We start from the raw sequence: 23,678 nt of genomic DNA on the forward strand, positions 1-23,678 counted from the left end.
GTGTCAAAAACGTGTGATGAACTGAATGACAGCCCCCATTCTCCATCTCCCTGAACCACTAAGAGAGACGAGAGAGAGAATCAGGAATGAAGTTAAAACCAAGGAGGGAGGGGTAGGAGGAAGATGTTTTTAAGACTTGTTTTACTTCTCATTATCCTGCTCTGATTTTAATTGGCAATAAATTAAACTGATTTCCCTGAGTTTTGCCCATGACAGTAATTGGTGAGTGATCTCTCCCGGTCCTTGTCTCAACTCTTCAGCCACTTGTTATATTTTCTCTCCCTTATCCAGTTCAGAGTGGGGGCTGACAGTGGCTTTGGTGGGTGCTTAGCCTCAACCAAAGGTCAAATCTCTGCAGTAACATTAATTATGCTGGAGATATTATGAAAAGAATGGGCAATAGCTACATTTTATCTGTGGCCCAGGTAGAAGCCCTGTGATCTATTTTAGCTATGTTGAGCAGAGGCACAAAAGAGTAAGCAGGGCAGTATCAAGTCCTATTTTTGAGGGATAACTGTAGCATCACAGTTCATCCTTTCATCTCCACAGATCTTGAAATGATCTTATCAGCTGAACAGACAATAGCATCCCTAAATCCATATGTGTATCCAATAGGAGTAGCACTTTAGTAGCATGTAAAAAAACCTCAAGAACAAAGGAAGTGTCACCTTACAGCAGTTGCAAAAGCATTTTTCCATACAGAAAAATAACAATGTGCTGGCAAAGGACATTCAGAACCTATCAGTACCAGTGAGCACACAGAATGCTAAAAGGGACCATTTTGAGAACGCCTGCACAAATCTGACAAAAAGAAAAATGACCTATTCTGAAAAACAGGTCTGTATTTATCTTTGTCTCCCACAGAAGGCATACAAAATGGAAGGCATTTAGTGTCTTTCAGGAGTGCCATCCCTCTTACCAAAAGGCTGCAAAATTGGTCAGATGAAACTTTTACCTGTTTCAGCAGGAATGTTGCCTGTGCAATGAAGTTAAGATGAAATCTTACCAGCTTCCCTTCAATTTCTCTTAGAGACCTTTTTGACATACACAGAGGGAAGGAAAAGGCATTCAAACCGCTAAAGACTGTGCAAAGCAGCAGCTTTGGACTGTCATTTGAAGGTCAGTCTCCAACACACAGTATTTATTTTCCTATTGTCAAACAACCTGAGTAAAAAGGACTTTTAATAGACTATGTTAGTTAATTGAATCCGGAACATTAATAGGTTTTTCACAACACTGTAACATTTTTTCTATGAAAAGCAATGAAAAAAATGGTTCTATTTAAAAGTGGTAATAGCTGTAGTCTTTGAACATATGCCTAATGAATAAATCTGTTAGGAAGAAAGCCTTGTGTGTATTGGAGGGGGGTAGTATGTTTGTTCTCACTTAAAGCGTGCCATGATGGCAATCATCAACAGCAAATGGCACCTTTTGTTAGGACTAAAAAAATTTCATTTGGCCATTTACTTTCAGGTAAAATTGCTCTTTTAAATAACACATTCTTTTAGCTAAACAGCTGAGTTGAAAATAAAGCAATAGAAGATCCATGCCATTAAGGACACCTGATAAGCTCTTTGGTAGGTGCAAAGAACCACAACACAGCAGCTTGCTGCCACAGCATGGGGTGCAGCACACAGAAAGCAAACAGCTCACAGGGAAGAGGTATTCAGATCCCATGGGGAGAACAGCCTAACAACCCACTGCTACCACATATTGCAGCGGTGGGGGCAATCCCAGGGATGAAATTATACATGATACAGCAAAACACGGGACCTGAATAGACTCTGTAAAGCTTAAATGACAACCAAAAACCTGTGATGAAAAACACATGAGAACAAACTCAACCTACTGTGTTGCCATTTGCATGAGCAGGTGGATAAACCTAATAAGCTGGTAGATTTGTTTCTGAAATTAAAATGCCAATTCCATACACTGGGAAGTGTGAAAAATGTCCACAGTCAAGCCAGAGCTGACTTGGTGTTTTTAAAAGAAGTTTGACAGATGTTGTGAAAATGTACTGCAAAAGAGTCAAACCTCAGTATTTACTCAATTCTTCTGTTGAAGGACTCCATGTTCCTCTCATGGGGTGCCTGAATCTCCCCTTTCTCCACTTAAACTGAGAGTTTAAGCTCCTCAGTTCCACTCTGAATGCTCCAAAGGAAGGTTCACAGAGGCAGATTCCCCTTCCTGCTTTTTCAACAACATGCTTGACTATGACTCTTTTGGCAACACAGCCAGATCTCAGTGGGAAGGCTCATTTTGTGGTGAAATAGTCACAGGGAACTCCCATTTGGTTGCATTCACTCAAATCTCCTGGTGCAACACACTACAGTTGGAAATCTAACAAATCCAGTGGGTGAGACCATACCATGATCACCTTTTCTTTGAGAACTCTTCTCAGGCAGCAGGGCTGGGAGACTGCTTCAGTCTCAAGCATGAACCAATGCCTGCACTCCATCAGTTTTTTTAACTTCTCAGTCTTTGCAGTCCCTCCTCTCTCCTTTTAGTTTTCCTTGTGAAGATGCAGAGCAGGCCCAGATCTTAACAAAGATCAGAGACCATGCATAGGTGGAAAGAGATAAAGAGAGTCACAAACAAAGCAAGTCTTAAGTTCCCAAGACTTTTTTTCCAAGACAGAACAGTGATACAATGAAGAAAACATTCCACCATTAAAACCCCTCATTCCAAAGGTTGGTACTCCACAACTACTCACCTCTTAATGCTGTCCTTACTGAAGTACTTTGTTTGTTTTGGTTTCTTGCATTTCCCCATGGTGATGTCACCAGCAGGCATAAGGAAAGCATGAAACCTCAGTCAGCAAACTAGTAAGGCAGAGGTCAAGAAACCATGATTTCCAGAAACAGAGGAGGTTTGAGATGTGGTGACAACATCAGACTTCCAGAGGGTGTCAAATTTATCTTCTGTGACAGTCCCTACTGCTGAACAAGCTTAAAAAATAAGTTTCTAAAACTGTTACACATGGACCAAGTAACATGTCAGCAAAGTTCTCTTCTCAAAAATGACTACTTGCTCTATCAGGCTGATTTTTAGCTTATTTCAGCTATGACATTAGCTTGTCCATTAATCAGTTAGTCCATCAAACCAAACCACTGCCCATGAGGCATGCATATAATTTAGTATTGTAACAACATGTGCAATTCAAAATCTGCACTGTTTTGGATCTCACATCCCTGAAACAGCCTCTTCGGTATTCTTGACTTCCAAAATCTGTGTTCTATGACATTAAACTGGGTCCTACAAAACCACTCTTATCAGTTAAGCTAGACAATGGACTAGCAGCAACAAGCAGAGAAAGATGATAAAATACAGATGGCAAAGAAGGTGCATGTTTGGGAATAATGGAAAAGAGAATACCTGATAAGAGGGGAAAGGAGGAAAATAAATACAAGGCCACAGAAGAGAAGCCCACAGGAGGAGGAGGAGGAGTGTGAAAAGCCTGACAGAAGGACTGAGTGCAGACTAAAAACAGCATCTGGCAGTAGCTCAACTCAAACAAGGTAGCATATGCAAGAAGTACAGCATACTGAAAACTTCCTTCCTCTTGGGTATTAAATAACCTCAGAATTAAGATAAAGAGTCTTCCCTCCCTCTCCTCTGAAATATCTTGCTCTAAACTCTGAAACAGAAAAAAAAATAAATTAGTTAAACTTTTTGGTGATTGCCATTTCCCAATTACAACTGTGAGCTCTTACTGGAAATTTTCTGACAAAGCTGCAGAAATCAGGCATTGATTTTGATTCATTTTTCTAGTGGGAAACATGACAGTGTGTATCTCATGCCTAACAGACCTAGGGCATCAAGAGGCTAAATTTTGAAAAGCCCCAATCCCCCTAAATAAAGCCCTAGTTCTACTGAAATAACTCTAATTATTCTTCAAAAAACGGGTCTAAGTTTCATTTTCAAAAGCAGCTTAAAAATATGGATTGCATTTCACACTGACAGTGAGACAATACTGCACAGTTGTTTTTGAAACTGAGACTGACATGGTTTTCAAACTGCTGCCTACCGTGTGCTTTTGCTTCCTTTAATTGTCAGTGAATACAGCGCACAAATGTGTCTGTTGTCACTCACAATTAAGAAAATAGAGGTACAGTTGTGAGACCATCAAATACTACAAACTGCGCAGTGCAAGGACAGCCAGCATTCCCAATCTTACACTGCAAGTGATGTTTATGATATTGGCACTGCACAAAACCTGAGAAAGTCCCACATGGGGAAGAGGTACAGTGCTGGCCAGGGACTAATACAACTTCAGTTCTGTCAGCTCTCACAGGGGTGGAACATAGCCTTACAGATAGATGTGCCAAGGCAAGCCATGCACCTTCAGAGAATATCCCCCACATGCTCCACCTCTTTTCTGTCATGATGCACAGGCTGCCACATCTACATCTGACTGCACAGCAGGAACAAACTACAACCACAATCCTTCACCCCGCGACCATCTGGAGCAGGGCTGTAACTGGAGTTTTCTGCTGCTTTCCTCAGGTCCATATGCCCATATTTCCTACATCAGAACCCAGGAAAACAAAGATGAAATGTTGATGCCAGGCAGACCTCACCCTAACAAAGAGCATCTGGCCAAATTTATATTCTGTGACAGTCTCTATTGCTGAGGAACAAGCTTAAAAGTAGGGACCTACACACAGAGAGGCATGAGAAACGAAGGGAGAACTGTCCTAATATAGATGATGAAACAAGAATTGACAGAACAGCCGTGAATAATCCTTGGAGGGGAGTAACAGCCCAGAGATACTATTTTGCTGCCTGTGTAGCAGTGAAGACACAGAAGAATGTACTTTTAACTTGGACTTAGGATGCCAATCTCCATAGGGACTGACAGAAACTGTTTTAAAAACCCCAAACTCTGTGATCTACCTTTGAAATACAGCTGCCTACCTGCATAGAAGTCCTGGATCCTACCATATTAAGTACGCCCCAGTGTTCTGTCAGTATATGCTCATCATTCTCCATACACTTTTAAACTTCTCAAGTGATATTCTTGTATTAAGGTTTGAAGACTGAAACTCAGGAAAATACCAGCAAATGATTCTGTTGTCTTTTCATGCAGTATGCCTGAAAGGTATCAAAAAATTCCAACTTTCACTGGTACTTCTTCAGAAGGCAAATAATCAGGCAAATAATTCCTTTAAATGCCATATGAAATCCCAGTAACAACAAAGTAATAACCCAGTTATTCAACAATAAGGTATCCTTGATATTGTGACTGCTGTGCTGGGCTAATAGAGCTGGCAGAGGAGTAGACATACATCAGGGGACACCATCAACAGGGTCAAGCCTTTAAATTACAAATGCCAGTTTACCAATTGCTTTTACTTAGTGTAAAGCAAGATAACAATTTTATGCACAGCACAGAAGGAGAATGAAGAGCATCAAGTCAACTTGCCACCTGTCTAGCTTGGGAAAGGATCAAGTGTAAGAAGAATTAACAAGAATTAACAGAAAAAAACCACCAAAACATAAGACCTTATCCAGCCCTTAATAAAGATATGATAATACTGAAAGAAACTGTATTAAAACTATTCTAAATCAATAAGGACCATAGAACTAAAACTGGAACATGATAATTTACCAAATAGATACTTGTCAAAAAGAATAGACTGATTTTTAATTTAACTCTTTATTGAAATCAGGGTTTCTGATAGATACTTGTAGATAGTTTACCTTGGCACTGAAAACTGTCTCATCCTCATCATATCTCTGATTCTTAAATGCCATTAAGAGATGAACTGAGATTTTAATTGGTTTAATTTTCTACAGTGTTTTGTATACACACTGCAGAATAAACTTGCTTTAATAAAGATTTGACTGAAAGGCTTCAACTTCAAACTGTCAACCAAAGTGCACACTCCTTCAAAAATAGCATATTAATGTTTCTCATCCCCACAGACTCATGTGACTTCTTTTATCTGTATCCTGTTTCCCACTCGCATAGGAGCGGCTCGTGGCTCTGTCGTACAGCTACAGCAAAACTTTCCAAGCCTCCAGAAACACTATCCAGTTTCATTTCACTCTCTGTTTTTTGCTTCATGCACTGTACTGGATGTGAGCATCTGAACATAAGGCAGTTCTGTGAAATAGACAGACTTCTGGTTGCTTAAAATGACCATTTTTCACTCTAGTCCATAATTTTATGGTTTCACCATCTTTATTAACTGGCTGGCATAAACATATCCTAACAGTTTCTGAATCAATCTTTCAGAATTTTAGTTTGTCCTCCAACCTACCCTAATCAAGCCACAGCTTAGAAGTTTTTCATTAGATTCTCTGGCCCACAATGAAAGTAGTATTTTCTTTGTATGAATGTAATTGATTGCTCAACTTAAGCACTACAACACTGAAGACCTTTGGCCACATTTTACGTGGTACTTTATGCGATACTGAAGTTTGCTGTTGTGTTTCTGACAGCTGAACAGAATGACACCCTTTGCCAAATTTGAAACAAGGGCCAGTCTGTAGTCCTATGATGATGCCTGGAGAATGATGACTTCTTCAAACATTCATTGGAGCATCTTCCATCAGTTTAAAGACATGAGTTAAAGACCTGAGCCTTTCCTGAAATCAGCATCACTCATACTTTCTAAGTGCTGTTGCCTCTTGTGCCAAAAGCAGTCTGTTCAGCCACCTCAGACTGAGGCCTTTCCAGGGTACTTTTCAGCAAGCACACTTGCCGGGGGTAGCCTACAGACACAGAATTTCTTCCATGGTACTTGAGCAATGCTTCTGTGCTGGCTCTACCAAATTAACATGAAGGCAAGTGCACGACCTTCAGCTCACATTCATTCGGGAAGTTTTTGCAGTTTCTTTGTTGGAACTATTCCACTTAGATGTCACATGATAAATGATTGTCGATCTTTTCTTTCTCCCCTCCCACACCAGGTTTTTCCAGGCTAAGCTTTTCTGCAAGGCAGAACTACCCACGCCTTATTCTGCAACAAAAACAAAACTGCTTGAAAAACTTCCCTTTGTACTGCCCACCTATGAAGTGTAATCCAGTAATCACTGCTGGATTAAAGATCTTTTCTATGAGCAACCTGCAGGCTCTGTGCACGAACACTTGGTATTTTGACCTCAAGATGGGAGAAGGGCAATGTCAAAGGCTATGCAAAGACACAAGGGGAAGAAGTGAAGCGCCTTAGAAACCAGGAGGGGAAAAAAGTAATTATAAATAAATAAAATCCCTAGTTATTCTAAAAGCCCTCACTATGCAGACAGGAGATACTTCCCTGTAAGAGACAGAATACGTTTAGAAAGAAGTCCAGAATTTCTTGAAAACACCCACTTCCTTGACGATTAAACAAAACTAATTTGTTTACTGCTTACCACAAATCAATAAAAAAGAAAAAACTGCTTGAGACAGCAAGGATTTAAAAGGACTTCCTAAGGAGCTTTTAAGAGACAAAGGCTCAACCCTTTAGGCTTCCTTAGAAATCCAAACTAGAAAGAATTGCATAGACATCAAGCAGGCAATGGAGGTAAAATGAGCACTGAATGATGTGAGAGCCACAGCTAGGTTAAAATATATACTCCACCATGAAAAAATCTAGCAAAAACTACCTTCCATGCTAACCGGGCTTTGCAAAACACTTCAAACCTGAAAATTCAGAAAATTCTGAAAGAGTGTATGGCAGTGTTTTTCATCTGTACTGAAGTGAGAGTATGACATCTCATCTTACTTGTCTTACTTACCATCTGACTTGCACTCAGTCCTTTCAGTCACATAGTAACTTGGTTCCAATGCCTGCTCCAGGACAGATGGTCCTCTGGAATTATCATTTACGTCCTTCATGCACTAGAATACCAAAAAATAAGGGAAAAATCTAAGCTTTAACACTATCAGATGTCTAAGAACCATTCCAGGCTTTTACACACAATTCTTCTTAACAATAAATTCTGAAAGACTGTGATGACCTGCTCATCCATGAAGAGAGTCAACCACTGATGTGTGGGACGAAGTGAAACACAGAAAGGAGATGAAGTATACTGCCATGTTATTATTGATGAACACACTTTTGTTTATTGCCTGCATAAAGGAACTGGAATCTACCAAAAACAAAGGACATGTACCATAAAATGTTTTAATATTTAAGGAAAAGGAGGCAATCCATACACTCAACTCCCTTAGGAGCCATCTGCACCATATGGAGAAAGCCCTCAGCTGAAATCATAACGCCCCATTTCACTAAAATCTCCAAGAGGGCTTAAAGGTCTGAATATAAGACAAAAGCCCTAATTTGTGAAGGACTGTTCAATGCATCATATCTATCACACAGTGGAGCTAACTGAACACATAATTTGGGGACAGTCCATCATAACCTCAGAGACTGCATGCCCAACATGCCACTAAAAGCATGGCAAAAACATGGGCAAAGTAGGTCATGCAGGCAGGTGGAAAGAAATTCACCTCTAACAAACTGCAAAGACCTTTTCCTCTTTCCCACATTCAGCTAAGGGAGAGGCCAGAGACGCCTTTTTTTTTTTGTCCAGATTACAAAGTGCTCTGCCTTTGAGGCTTATGTGATTTGCCATCTACTCCTAAAGGATCTTGCACTGTGGACAGGCCAGTTCATCACAGTCTCTTCCAAAGTCCACAGAGACAAACAGAACTCTTTATATTGAGGCCAATACACAATGCCTCACAAACCCAGTCAAGAAGTCTCCTAAGAACATGAGTTTAAAAGGCTAAACTCTCCAAGTGTCTTCTCCTACAGAGATACTGTTGAAATCCTTCACCTAGAAAATTCTTCTTCTGGTTCTGAACAGGCTAATAAATCCAAGATTATTTAGACATGTAAACTTTGCCTCTGAGAGTGGGACATGAGGTGATCACTGCATATAGAGCAGCATATTTGTATGTAAAAGAAGGACATACTTAAAAGTAAGTCACATTTTTAGAAGACAACAGTATACAAGAAGACAGCATCTAGGTAAGAGCAAAACATGAGATTAATGTGTGAGGCACTCCTCAAAAAATCACCTGATGCAATATAGCACATCTTAGCACTAAACAATCCTCTGCTAACCAGGACAAGGCATTAGTAAGGGATGAAACTGGCTGCAAAGGCCTGGATACATGCTGTCTCTTTCACTTGTAGTAATACAAACATAGTATGTAGTCCAAGAATAAGAATAACTGTCCGTGTACACAGTGTGTCTCAAAACATAATCCAAAAGTTATTCCTAAAACCAGAAAAAATAAGAATAAGTCATACAGCTGGTATTTATACTTTTATAGCCACTTAGAAACACGTCTCCCTCCTTCCCAGGAAAATATGACAATGGATTATTTTCAGCGAGATGTTTTTATTAAGTTAGTTTTCTGATGCAATTTCTTCCATCCAGGTTTAAAACCAGAAAAGATGTATTTTGCAGGCAAGTGCCAAAGGAAGTCAACCTTCTTTTACAGAGCAGGTACTACTCAAAACAACTTAAAAGTACCATAAAAAGATGGTGTGGAAAGTTCTAAGTCTACCAGCAGCACCTCCACTGCCCCTCAAACTTGCCAATGACATGATTGCCAGTTGTGTGCAACAACTTCTGAGAAACAGGCTTTGCAATGCACTCATGTCCCTCCAGCAGAACTGCTGTGATGTGCAGAACCAAGGAGTAACTGGGTTTTGTAAGGGACTTTGTGTCTTTTGGCTCACTACTGAAGGCCAAACTACAAGCCTAAACTGACCCAAGTGATCTAATAAATTATGTTATACCTCTCTATACAGCACTTCTTGTCTGACACAAAGGGCTCTGGTATCTGAAGCACCCCAGCACGCAAAAGTTATTACTTCTGTTAAGTGGAAATCTAATTAACTTTGCATGCACTCAGTCCAAGCAGAAGAGCTAAAATTCAGGTCAGGAGTGGTTTGTGCTTTTGAAAGAGTAGAGTAAGAATATTTACATTTAGTTACTGTGGTTCAGTTGACACAAGGTAAGCCAGTCACACCTAGTTTTTAGAATAGAGCTGCTTGCGTTCTAGCATAGAGGAAAGACAGTAGCCACAAATGCTTTCTTTGACCTCCCTTAGTGCCTGCAGTTCGTCACAATATTCTGGTATAAATAAAATATTGGTATAAAACTGTTTTCTTTACGCACTGCATACAAAGAACTTGATATCACAACATTTCCAGAGAGACCAAACGAGTAAGAATTAACTTTAAAACTCTATACTCTTCTATAAAGAGAAAGTTGCCTCTTAAACTATATTCTACTGTTGTATTCTGCATTCAGTGCAGGTGCCTTGCCAGACTCCACACTTAATTTCGTTCTCTATCTACACTGCCTCCAAGCTCAAGCATTTCTCACCTGCTTCCTCTTTCCCCATCATGCAATTTAGGGACAGGTGTAGTTTTACACTGGTGAAAGAAACACCCATCTACTGCCTTATATGCCCCATCTTTCTGTCTCTCCAAAAGCATGTGAATGATCAAGGAAAAATACCACTGAAGCAAGGCAGGAATCACTCCTGCCACTGAAAATGCATTAAGGTTTATTCTCAATTAGCTTATACCTTGCAGTTCTTATTGGTGCAGAACTGATGTGAAAACAATGCTGAAATCTGGCAGCATTTTACACCTTACTACACACTGATGTAGAAGACATAATTCCTTCTGCCCTTGACTACAAGGAAAACATTCAAGGCCATGTAATTTTACAGAAAGCAACTCATATTAAACAATAAAGGCAATACAACTGCATGACCTTCCTTTTAAAACTCTGGTGTGTCCTTTGTTATTTTGACACAAGCAGTTAAAACCAGTCACAGGAGCACTCACTCATGTACAAAAGTGCAGGCAAAATCAGGCTCTAAGTTAAGAGACGATTTCAGCACCTAATTTTGAGTTGTGTGAAACCCCTAGAGGATGTGTCACAGAGGACTGAGAAGCAATTTCCAAATTTCTGGTGGCAAATACCAGAAGCACATTCAGATTACATGGAACCAAGAGTGACTTTATCTTGTGCTACGCATGAGGAAAAGCCCAAGTTTTTAAGCTACCGAGTTAATTTTTTCTGAAAACAGTGACATGGTCAGCCCAAATGCAAGTAAGAATTATACACACAATTATCTGTATAATGGTACTGACAGGGTAACAAAGCAGGTTAAACTGCAGGATCATCATCACAGTAATGCAATTGCAGAGGATGGAACAAAAAATGATAAAATGGTTTATTGCTAATGTTCATTTTTTCCTTCTTCTGGGAAGGATATAGCATCTATTCCAAAGGACACATCATTCAGACAATCCATAGCGATGTTGTAAGATGTTCCCTCACTCAATCTACAACCCCCAGAGAAGAATATTTGCCCAAAATGGGACTACACGGAGCCACACACTCTCCTTTTGTCCTTACATTCCCTTTTCTCCCTCTTGAGAATGGACAAACCAGAAGATAGGGCTGAGGCTCTTGGGGCAGAGGAACAGAAACATGTTATTAAAATTAAGTATGTACATAAGTAGTTTCTGTCTCGGGATCTGAAGACCAAGTTTAATTAACCACCTGGGTGGAAAGCACAGCTTATATAATGCAGACTATCTGAGGACTGCCATCCCAGTCATTCTACACAACCCCTTTTAACTGCTAAGTCCACATCAGAGCAATTTTTACTGGCATAAACAACATAACTGGCATGAGGGATCTGGATGCCAACTCAGATAAAGAAAAAAGAAACAGGTGTTTAAAATAGAGTAAATAGAGACCCATCCATATTACATATTACACAGGCTATTGAATAGCTCTGTAAGGGAAATAGGGTTTTGTTCCTTCTTAAACTCAAAAATTAGTTTGTCATTAGATAGTTACTCAGTGCTAAATAGATACTGACAGATTCTGCCACCGTCAATGACAATGTGTCCTGGAAAAGATCTGAGGACTTCAGCTCTTGTCTACCTGTACTCTGGAAGTCTCCTTTCCACAATACTGAATGCTTATGAGATATCAGTAAAAAGTATGATAAACTTGAAGAAATTTCAGCTCTGGGAACAAGAGAGGTTTGTTCATTGAACACTGGATCATCTGGTTGTGAGCCCACAGCTCTCTGTCTCAATGATTTGAGAGCCTGTCTTTGGTTTCCCGTTTCTCCATTTTTTTTTCAGATTCAGCTCAAGAGACTGCTTACCATTCTGTGGTTGTAGAGTTCTTAGCTCAGAGGGTCCTTAATATTTCTTGAGGAATTTGTATGAGTCCACCATCCAAACCATCAACACTTGAGGTTCACTTTGTGTTGCATTTAGCATGATCTAACCTTTCACTGCTGCAGAAAGAGAGGGGTTTGTTTCATCCTGTTCAGTGTCCTCTACTGCATCCTATCCCCTCTCTTAGCTATCTATTCAGCAACAAGGCTGCTTCAGTTTGCAGAACCAAGAGAGAATTCATTAATGGGGTAGGGTGTGGATTAGCCATCACTGGGGGAAAGAAAAGGGGACCCTTCTCAAAGAAAGCTCACTGCTAGATTAAATGCTAAGGTGAACTGCACTCTACTTACAGGGATTTACAGGACTTCCCCGGGGGTTCAGCTCATTGTACATCCACATGTACATTGTAAAACTAAGGTTAAGCAAGTATCAAATTAAATTCAACTCCTTTGTTACAGCATAATGATTTTTGTGAACACCTCCCACCAATTTTACCCAAAAAAGAGTGATAAAAATTCAACCTGGAAAAAAATATTAATAAAAAAATTAAATAGGCAGCCAAACATTAAATACAAAACTTAAAACAATATTCCCACTGGAAAAAAAAAATTCTGTTTCTTTAAAAAGCTATTTTCTAGCCACTAAATAAAGGTAAGCTCAGAAAATTACACGTGATACATGTAATTCACATATCTAGGATGCATAACTATCCTACAGAGCATTTATAGCAGTTACTTGAAATTCTGATGTCACTCACAACAGATATATCAGCTAGTAGTTTTAAAACCTCAATCATATATTAAAAGCTATGACCGATATTGTTTTCTGTGCATAGAGATAAACATCCTGCTCAAAGATCTGAACTCCTATTTAAAAACAAAACCAAACATTAAGAATAAGAAGCACCCAGTATGGTTCTGAGACACATACGTGGCTGCATTGCATATTCCCTGCCTACACTGGCAGTGTGGGAGCTGTTAGTCATCTAATGCGCATATTTGCTTGGCACCATGCCTTTACTTTCGCATGCAGGCAGGGAAGATGATCACCCATTTACTGCATCCTTACATCTGCACTGCATGTTCATCAGGCAGCATATGACCAGGCCCTCCCAGCTCAAGCTGCAAGCTGTTGGGAGGCAGTCCAGTTCCAAGTGAAGCCCAAGGACTGGAAAGTTATTAAGCACATTTGTAAAGGAAAGGGCAACATTTAAATTCATGATGTCTAGACACATTCTCTGTTGGGACCTAATAACATGTTTATTTAAGAATAAGGACTTCTTATTGAATAGAGGCCTAATTTAGTTTTGCTTTCAACCCTGGCATAGATCCTTTCACTATTTTCAAGGGCATGAGAGGTTCTCAAGCTGGTTTGCTTTACCTGTCCTGCTCTGCACCTCTGTTCTGGAGGGGCCTGGAACAGAACTTAAATTTAATTTTCAAGTAAGGCCGTCAAAATTCCATTGCCCAGACTACAGCAGGATCAGACACCCCATCCTTTTGGTATCCCAATTTTATTTGAGCCATACGAAATGCAAACAAGAAAAGTGTACTTTTTTAGTGTAATGTTGATGGTGAAATCTGAAGAGTAAGGGTCCCTCAGTGTTATCAGACTTCCACAGAATAGTTCTGACCATTTCACTCCCAATGTCCTGGAATACTGCAAACTGGTATTTTACCATGAGATACTTCACGTTACAACCTCCTTTGTGTAGAGCTAACAAAGCACCAAAGCAACTGCTTTCTGACACTCAAGGGAGGTGGCTCATGCCATTGCTCAGATATCTCAGTGGTGAAACCACTTCAGACTGACTGCTACACTTACATCAAGAAGTCTCACACTGCTCCACTCCCCTGTAGAAACTGGCAAGGCCAGCCTTCAAGGGTGATCTGGGACTACCTTGCAGGACCTCTCTAAACCCCTTGATTATTCTAAATGCCTTCAGCAATATGGGCTGCCATGTCCCCACTGGTTTTGACCCAAATGTGCACAAGTTTAGATTCCCAAGGACCGCGGTGTACTGCAGTTACATCCTTGGTGCAATGTCTGCTGACTGCACTCAGTGTTCGTATCTAGCTGAAGGGAGCAGCTTTTGACAAGCAAGAGTTCTGAACAGGTAGGATCTGGTTTGATCTAGTGAAGGGAGCTCTGTCTTTAAATTTGATGACAGTAAAAAGAAATATGTGGGAAGCATCCACAATAATCAACCATCTCAAGGTAATTAGCAATTAATTTAGTGAGCTACTAAAGTCTAGTGAAGATGAATCCTGGGAGATTCTGGTCACAGTTTCCCTGATGTAAATCTAGATTAACTCCTAGAGAGAATATCAATCTCCATGACAGTTACTTCAGATTTACACCCAGCTACTCTGAATTTGTGCACTTGTTTTCACAGCCGTGTGGGAGATCTGTCTCAACACAAATCAGCTCTGCTCTTATGCAGATTCTGCAAGATACACAGAGTTACAGTTCTGTAGAAATCCAGCCTTGGTGAAATGGGGAAATTGAATTCTCCACTGAAGAAACCTAAGCCTCCCACATCACAGACAAAAATTCTGCTACAGAGCCTGCCACTACAAGTGGTCACAATAATTTCCTTAATTTTCAGTCTTCACACAGTAAGGATAATTCCCTCTCACTGGAATTCACAAAGCACAACAGTAAGTGTCAAGATTACTACATTCTTCTGCCTAGTACTCCTAAGAGTATTAAGAACAGCAGATCCACAGAGTCAGTTTTGAGTCCAGTCTTACAACCCCAGCAAAATCCACACAATTGTTCAAGGTCATCTTTCCAAGAGGCTACAGAGAGCACAAACACCTTCTGGCCATTAGCACTGATGCTTGCGATGCAGACTGCAGTTGCATCAGAGAAATTTGATATGAAAACAGGAGATATTGTCCAGTCACATGGTTTGTCACCCTTTTACCAGCTTTACTCAGTTCCGTATCCTCTTCTCTGCACAACCACAACTTTCCCCTTTCTTTTTCCATAAGTTCACCACTGATGTAATGCCTCTTCCCACCCACATGAATCTCAGTCCTAGCTGTGCAGCCCTGGTCATGAAAGTCTAAGCTGATTCAGAGAAGGTGTATGCCTGCCTGTGTGCTTCCAGAATACAGGTCACAAAAAGAACAGTGACTGGAAACAAAATGGTAATGGTAATTTTTAAGGGGGCTTTATCTTATAAGAGATCAGATTTTCTCTAAGCTGTTCAACACAAAATAATTTCTTCTACACAGGGTGTATATGAAGCTATTTAGAATGCTATTGCACAAAAATGCTGTGTGGACAGTGTGCAAGTATTGCAGAATATTGTAGCATGCCACAATATAAACAATTCAACACTTTAATGTGATGATGCAAAATAACCTCCCCTCCAGATGTACCAGGAACTAAATCCCACAGAACCCTACAGTTCTTCTCTCAAATTCCATCTCAAACTACTGGAAAGAAATAAAGCTAAAATTACACACAAGTCTCAGGTGCCTTTTCTGAACTTAACTGAACTTCACCAACAGGTGAGATAGGAGCTCATCTGGTTACTGATGGCTGGACATAAATATCCTGCTTAATTTCTAGAAGAGTAAGTGGACTGAAAGAAATCTTTCTTTGTACTATTTCTCAAAGAGCACACCAGCTGACTCATCTTCCTGCCTAAAGTACAACATGAAAGTAAAGCAAAGCAAAACAGAATAGCTCAAATTATCAAAACCAAAATTGCTTTCTAGAGTAGCAGGAGATAGACTAAAAACAAAATTGGATGCCAATTCACAAACTGCCATTAAATTTCCAGGAAGCCAATCCACCAAGGAACATACTGCACCCTAGAGAGTCCTTAATGAATAGTGACACATTTGCAATAGGCTAGTTAAGGTTTTGCCAGCATTTAGGTTTTAAATCCCTCATATATTAGCAAAACAAACTTGGAACTCACTGGAAAATTATATACATGGTTCCAGTCCAGGAAGAGAGACTCAGGGAGGGAGGTGGGGAGAAAGTGTTAGTGCCACAGTAGGTTGGATGTCATATTTTAATTTTAAAAATAAAAAATAAATTAAAATTTGAATAAAAAGGAGAAGCTTTGAACCATTACAAGTTTCAAAGGCAGAAAACATTTTGGCAGGCATTTAAGGCTGAATCCTTCAGGTAGTAAGTGCCCTTGAGTCTTATCTCAGTGGGACACGGGTTGCTAGCATCCTCCCAAAGAACGAGAGATCCCCAATGTCTGAGTACACATTTAACATCCATGGGTCTCAAAGCATGAAGTTGTTCCTGTGATCTGGATCACTGTCCATCTATACTTCCTCTGTTATTATTGCATTAAAGAACTTGATCATTCTTCTTTCACAGGGCTCATGATGTTTACAGTCCAGGGCCCAGAAGATAAGCACTATAAACTTTCAAACATGATGAAATATAAAGTACATATAAGAGCTTTATGCACTGAATATAATTTGCATTATATGGAGCATTACTCTCCCCTTGATGTTTATATATGGAGTATTTAATGGTATCTTGGCACTGTTTTTTTTTTTTTTTTTTTAACTAGAAGCTATATGGCATCTAATTTGGAGCCCCTACAGCTTTCAACCCCATCAGCTGGAACAGACTGCACGCTTCTGGCTTCCAGTTCTTGGAAATGGATTGCAACAGTGCAGAGAGGAAGCAGCATTAGACATTGTTAAGAGAATGGACAGCACAGACAGAGGCACCTCATGACCATCTAATCTGCATCAAATTGTCTCAGTACTCAGGTAAGGCCAGGAGGATTAAAGGTAAAGATGGTAAGCTCAAAGCAAAGCCAGTAAGTGATTTCAGTAACAAATGGAGGCCCATGAGTTGACTGCCTACATCCTTCACTGTCTTAAGTGCCTCTAAATGTCTCGTATCCTTCAATACTCCTGGTACCTTCACAGCTCTGCACATATACCCAAGAACTGCCTGCCGAGTGCCTCAGGACTTGACTGCATCCAGGTCTGTCCCAGTCGTGAACCCCAGCTCCAGCAGTGGGTCATGCAAGGATCCCCATTTTATCCTGCCCCACGCATTGTGCTGGAGTAACAGGTGACAGCAAACAGGTATTGGGGCTCCAGAGCCATGCCACAGCCTTCCCTGCTTGTTTATTGCCAGCTCAGCACCGATTACTGCCCCTTTGAAGCACTCACCCATTTAAAAGAACTACAGGTTTCTCATAGAGTCCAGGCTGTGCCTCAGACAGCAGTGGCAGTCTGCTATGACTTTTCTTAGAAAGGAAGTTGGGTACAACAGAACAGTTCCTAGGTCAGGAGCTCCCCACCCTGTCTAATATAGGACTTTCCACAGTAGGCCAGTGTTGTCTTAATTTTACTTGATTTTGTTAAATATTTGGATATTACAAGCTACAAAAGAGCCATATATACATGTACCTGAAACATGACTACCTTTAACATAGCCAGGTTTAAAAAGCTTATCCATTCACAACATTAAAACCCTCTAAGTCAACATTCATCCTGACTAGAAATTACTGAGGAGAAATCAGTATAACTCAGAACATTTTCTTTCACACACTATTGTCCCCCCCAGCATAAACCATCAGACAAGAGCCTGACCTTCTTGCATAAACCTCTTTTCTACAAACAGGTGGAGTTTAGTAGGAGGGCAAATGAATCTTAAGATGATTCAGAGAGCAGACAATGCTCTAAAAAGAACAGTTTTCTTGTTTCCATTATTATACCAAATGGCATCTTCCTGTTTTCTAAACAGCTGCCTCCTCAGGTTAGACTGACCCAGTAATCTTGGGGTGCCACACAATATCTGAAGGAAGCAGAACTGCTTATCCCAAAAGGATGAATGCACCATCTCAAACCATCAGGGAATCACTACTGTATCCATTTAGCCTATTGCTACCACAGCCTTAAAAATTAATGAGTTCTCCAGGGAATAGAGAGACATAATGCTCAAAGCAAATGAAGCTGCTGCCAATACTGTTTTCCTCTTCCCTAGACACCACTTCAAACCAAAACAGAAGAGCAGCTTTTGCCCCTCAGCTGTGTATCAAAATCCTTTCAGATTTTCAGGAAAAAATACCTATACCTGTGTAGACATCTTGAAATTTCACTTCTTACCAGCCAACACCTCATAGTCTGACCTTGCTCCCTCTGCCATCCAAGTTCACGAAGAAAAAACAAGCTTCATTTTGGGGTAATGTCTGAAGTGATCTTAGTCCAAGTTTTGTGAAGATGCTAAACCATGCTTAGAAATGATGACCTGCATACAAGTACAAGAGGTGCTTCTTTTCGCCAGCCCTGCAACTGACTTTAATTTCTTACGTTTCCATTTCTCTGCAGTAGTTAACAACATGTCCACAGATATTACATTGCATATATACAGAAACACAGGTCAGCAAAGTCATTTATATAAGACCCCTTTCTTTGAGGAGCTATCTCACATAAAAAGGAACATCAGCAGATGGAGCTCTACTTCTGCATCACACTCTTCAAATGTGAAAGCCTGGCAGGTGAAGAGTGGGATAGGAACAATCACTCTCTCACCCTTTCCAAGCTTTTTTCCAAGCTCTCGCTTTTCATGGCACTACTGCACACAAAAGAGAAACGGCTTCTTCTGCCTTCCAATCCCCTTGCTTCCCCAAAACCACTCCCCACATCAACCAGTGTGTCTGAGTCTGCCAGGAAAAGGTTTAGAAATCCTCAAACAAAATGCATTAAGCATGCAGAATTATCACAAATTAACAGCTCCAAAACAATGCAATGAGGGATTAGCATAGCAGAGCAGCTCTGAAATTTACAGGGGTCTAAGGTCTGAGACCTGTTTCCAAACACCAGGAAGAAAAAATGCTTCTCTAGGGCAAAAGACCAATACCATGCAAATCACTATGACAAGCAAGCAAGGCATTGTCTAGCCTGACATGTTAGCACGATCTTAGATTGCTGTTCATCTCTACCTCTGATAATTTATGAAGCATCAGCTCCTAAAATCATGCAGCAACCAAGGAAGAAAATTACCAATTACAACCAGGTAAGTGCAATGTTTAAGTTCAGTATTGCAGGAAAAGGCCTAAAAATGGCTGGCTAGATTAATGAGGCATTTTCCAGGACATCAGCATGATGTTTCTGAATACCTGCTGTGTTCTCAGAATCAGAATGATGTCCATAGCAATCAGTTGCAGAAGAGGAACAAAACAACCAGAAGCAAATTACTTTCATCTATCCTGTGGTGGTGGCCTTCAGCTCACTTCAGCCCATGATGAAGTCCCCTAAAACCATGGGATTTCACAGCTCCTGGGAAAAAGCTGCTTCTTTCATACTTGGCAATATCACTATCTATCAGAAGCTTCTAATCTGACAGGATGCAGTGGACAAAGAGGGCAGTTTGTGCTTCCCTGGTCTGAAACCTTTGTGGAAGAAGACTACTCAGCTCTTTCTGAGAGGAAGAGAAATACAGAGCTACAGGAGCTGACACTTGGGCTGGAGAGGTGACGAACACAGATGGACAGGGTAGAGGCCATGCACAGAGCAGCAGAGATTAGTATCAGCTGGGAAAAAAAGGAGGAAGAAAAGCTTGTAGACACAGATAGGAAACTCTATATTCCAAACTGGAATAAACATCCGGATCAAGGGCAGACAATGAATTAGCTTAGAGACCTACTCTCAATTTCTGTTCAGCGCCAACAACCAAGGGAGTAAGTCGGATGCCTTAATAACACAAATTCCCAACTGACAGCAGACCCTACTCCAGTTAGCTTTTATTCCAGCTAGCCTTCTCTTCCCAGTGCAATCAGCAATCTCACAGGCATAGCTTTACAAATCCCAGGCCACTAGACTGTGGCAGAACAGTGAAGCCAGAGTTAGCATTAGCAGGACTTTGAAGCAAGCTTGCCAAGCAGAAGAGAACCTTTTTCTAAATCCTGGATACATAGACAATAAGCTCTTCTGTCTAAACACTGGAATCAGCATCGCGCCTAAATCAGTATCTTACCTTTGACACCATTTTTTGGGTTTAAAAACCTCCTCTATAAAATTAGTAGGTTTAATGTTAAAGTCATGCCCAGGGCTAATACAAAGCAACAGTTCTCAATTTAAACTAATACAATGTAATCTAATCTGCTCATGGGTAACAGACTGAAAACTGATGTTCTGAGTTGCACAGACTACACTGCAGATAAAACACTGTTGCTTAATTGCTGGTTCATTATTTAGCATCAGTTCATTATTTAGCATCAGTACATAATTTTAGAGCATTGAATCTCCATTTGTGATCTGCTGCCCACTGGCAACACACAGACCTGTGACGATGGCCAAAACTACACTCAAGATCTGCAGCGTTTCCAGGGTCTGGAGGGGTTACAGTGCTAGACAGCTCACAGGAAATTGAAAGGGATGATGGCTTTTCCTAACAAATTCAAACACTGTTGTACATGATGCAAAAAGCTCAAAAGGGATAAAAGAGCAAATGTCAGCGCTTGCTTTAGGGACAATATGCATAATTCAGAAATCTGGGACGTTAGAAAATGTACATAGCATGGAGAATGCTACACGTGCTCGCAGTAATTTACTACAAAGAACAGAGCACCATCTGAAAATATGGTTTAAAGCAATAACTAAGAGGCTTAGTTATTAGAATTAGAATACAGACAGCTTTTGGGCATTCAACTCCTTGTGTCTGTTGGTGACAGTCAGGCATCATGCAAGTATGAGAGAAGTCCTCTTCTAATTTAAAAGAAAATAATAACTATTTTAATTACGTGACCATTCTAAAAAGGCTCTGAAGTGCAAAAGCAATCATCAGCACAATAAAATAGCCATTAAATGCTTTTTAGTCATAGGATTTGTTACAATAATTCTTGAAGCTCCCAGCAGTTTCATAACAAAGTAGTCACATCTGCAGTTTCACAGAAATTACCATGTCTGTGCCAACATTTCATCTTATGAATGTTTGCAGGCTCCAATTTCCATGTTTAGAAGAGGAATGAAACAAGGCAACTACTTAAATTTTTCTACCTCTCTGGCTTGCTATTCTGAGAGTTAAGGAGCAGAGGCTTCAGTCAGGGTAATGGAATGGTGGCAGTGATCTCCACTGGTGAGGGAGGCACTGCCCCTGAAGGAGGCAGCTTCAGCCAAGCCCCAGTCTGCTAACATACACTGTTACTGATACTGAAAATGAGGGAACAGATGCTGTTGGAGTACCAAATGGAAGGCATTCTGCAAAAGAAAATAAACAAACCTAGCCATACTCAACCAGTCAAGGTAACAGGAAGGAAGCAGCAAGTCTCTGTTCCTAAAAGTAAAAAGGACTCTGAAGAACCACCAGAAAAAGATGCACTGCCTGATGAAAAAAATTAATTCCCTTTTCCAGAATCTCTGGATGATGCTAAGAAAAAACATATTAAGCACACTTTTTTTACCTTCATTAAAACACAAAACCAAACAACCAACCAATCAAAAAAAAACCAACCCCTAACAGGCAAATGTAATTCAGTGAACTGACAGTAAATTCAAAGGGCGTATTACATATCCAAGAATGCTTCAAATAACATCTCTGGTAAAACAAGTACTCTCCTAGGGAGGCTGAATCAAGAAGCCTAGCTTGCTTCTAAGTGTCCTGACCAAAACATTACGACACAAATCTTGCAAGAGTGGAGAAAAATGAAACCTCAAGCCCATATGGATTCTCACTGCCATTAGCAGGCCTGCGACAGTCTGCTTTCCTTACGATTTTATGGGAGTATTTGCCTGTATTTTAATTATTCGAAAATTTTGGTCAATTCCAAGATAGCAAGCATGAGCTGCAAAATGAAACATGGAACATCCAGGGAGATCCAGCAGCCTGCCTTTCAAGTAAGTAGCTAATCAACAGCTGATTGTAAGAACAGGTCGCCAGAGTATCTGTGTGGGAAAGCTTCTGCTGTTTGTGTTGTCACCACAGCTGCACAGGACGGTTGCCAACCTACAACCCATGGACTGCTCGTGACATCCCAAATTTCAGAGACCAGCTGGGGTCAGTAGGCTGTTCTGCTCCCCTGGACTTCTCTCAACCAAGGAAGAAACTTCTCAAGTGCTGCTCTCCCCATCCCTTTAACATTCACTTGACAACTCTCATTGCACATGAGTGAAGTAAAGCTGTGCTCCAGGCAAGCTGGTGGGAGGCAGGAATGGGGCTACAAAACTCAAGGTAACTGTTGGTTTGGCCTTTGCGTCTTGCCAAAGGACACAAAAGCTTCCTATAGCCCAGAGGAGCCTTCCCCTTATCATGTATCCATGAAGTGGTCACATCCACACAAAAATGCCTGCAATGTGTTGGCTGCTAAAAATCTCCTGCCATTGAAACAGCAGGAAGAAAAAGAAGGTAATAATTGTAATGACCTGCTTTTACAGACTGCCAAGTCATCTATTATGAAAATGGTTATTATTTATAGCAACTGAGAGATAAAATTCAGAACAAATACCCTCACTGTGCAAAATTCTGAGCTTTTTTCCCCCCAATGGTTTTGGTTATTCAACAACATCCAGAAGAGCTCTTTACCAAATGCTAGCCTTTGTATTTTCTAACACACTCTAAGATACCATTAGAGGCTCATATCACTGGTGTTATGGACAGAATATGGTTTCCCAGTGAAGGGGAGTAGCAACTATCTAGAGGGGAAAAAGGAAATGTTTGTCTCAGGGTAGAAACCACAAGAAATGCTATTTTCTGGAGTGTGGAATTAGGGGGAAAAAAAAAGATACAACCTCATCTTGAAAGTGATGTGTACACTGGTGCAAATGAAGTCATCCCCTAAATTTATCTGAGCCACTCTCACTAAGAGGTGAAATCAGAAGGGAATTAAGCTAAGAGGGGAAATAAGAACGGAATTAAACAACAGATGTCACAGTAACTTAAATAGTATGCTATAGTTTCAATAATGAAGGGAGCTGTGCACAAACCTCATATTAGTAAATGCAAATGGTCCTGTTCAGTCATTAAGAATGTGAAAGTTTCAATTCTCTACTTCTAACCAAGTCAGAAACAATACAGGTAGGTTGTTAAAAAAAAATAAATATTAAATACATGAAGGTAAACAAAACATCCTAAATTATATCTCCTCAGTAAAACACTCATTTAGAAAAGTTTTTCAGTTTAAATTCAGTCGCAATTTTAGACCATATTTTCTCACAAACCAGACTTAATTTGTCTTTTGACTATTTTTTGCAATGAGTTCACAGGCTGATGTAGTCCCACAGTGCAAATACTCTGTCAATTACTTCAGAGTGTAACATGAGAAACATAACTTAAACCCTGTGCACTATAAAATAAAAACTAAACTGCTTACTTATTTTTAACAAATAACTAATTTTTTTTAAAGAACAATTTCCTTCAAGCATCTTGTTTGTTCCTTTGCATCAATAGCCCCCACTGTCCCATGTCTACTCTTCCTTTGCCATTTATTTAAATAATTTTGTATTCAACTGACTTAATTTTACAGACTAGTGCTATTCTTAGGCCAATCTTCAACATCTAATTCTTAACAGCTTA

At 40.2% G+C, this 23,678-nt stretch overlaps 1 protein-coding gene across 39 annotated transcripts in view; it reads right to left on the minus strand.

Annotated features, from left to right (window-relative positions):
• The window catches only part of PTPN5 (protein tyrosine phosphatase non-receptor type 5), a 75,823-nt gene that overhangs the window by 45,193 nt on the left and 6,952 nt on the right, over nucleotides 1-23,678 (minus strand). For 19 of the 39 annotated variants that reach the window (XM_086892928.1, XM_086892935.1, XM_086892946.1 and 16 more), the window contains exon 2: nucleotides 7,729-7,831. The exons of 2 other annotated variants lie outside the window; for them this stretch is intronic. In XM_086892928.1, the coding sequence (XP_086749054.1) occupies nucleotides 7,729-7,828 (100 nt within the window). In that variant the 5' untranslated portion in view covers nucleotides 7,829-7,831. Of the gene's footprint in view, nucleotides 1-2,368; nucleotides 5,095-7,728; nucleotides 7,832-9,016; nucleotides 9,220-23,678 lie in introns of those variants that run through there. 18 more of the 39 variants (XM_086892945.1, XM_086892958.1, XM_086892957.1 and 15 more) reach the window with 9 other exon arrangements.

Source organism: Cyanistes caeruleus, chromosome 6 (assembly GCF_971803275.1).
Source record: "Cyanistes caeruleus chromosome 6, bCyaCae1.hap1.1, whole genome shotgun sequence".
Classification (NCBI taxonomy): Eukaryota; Metazoa; Chordata; class Aves; order Passeriformes; family Paridae; genus Cyanistes; species Cyanistes caeruleus.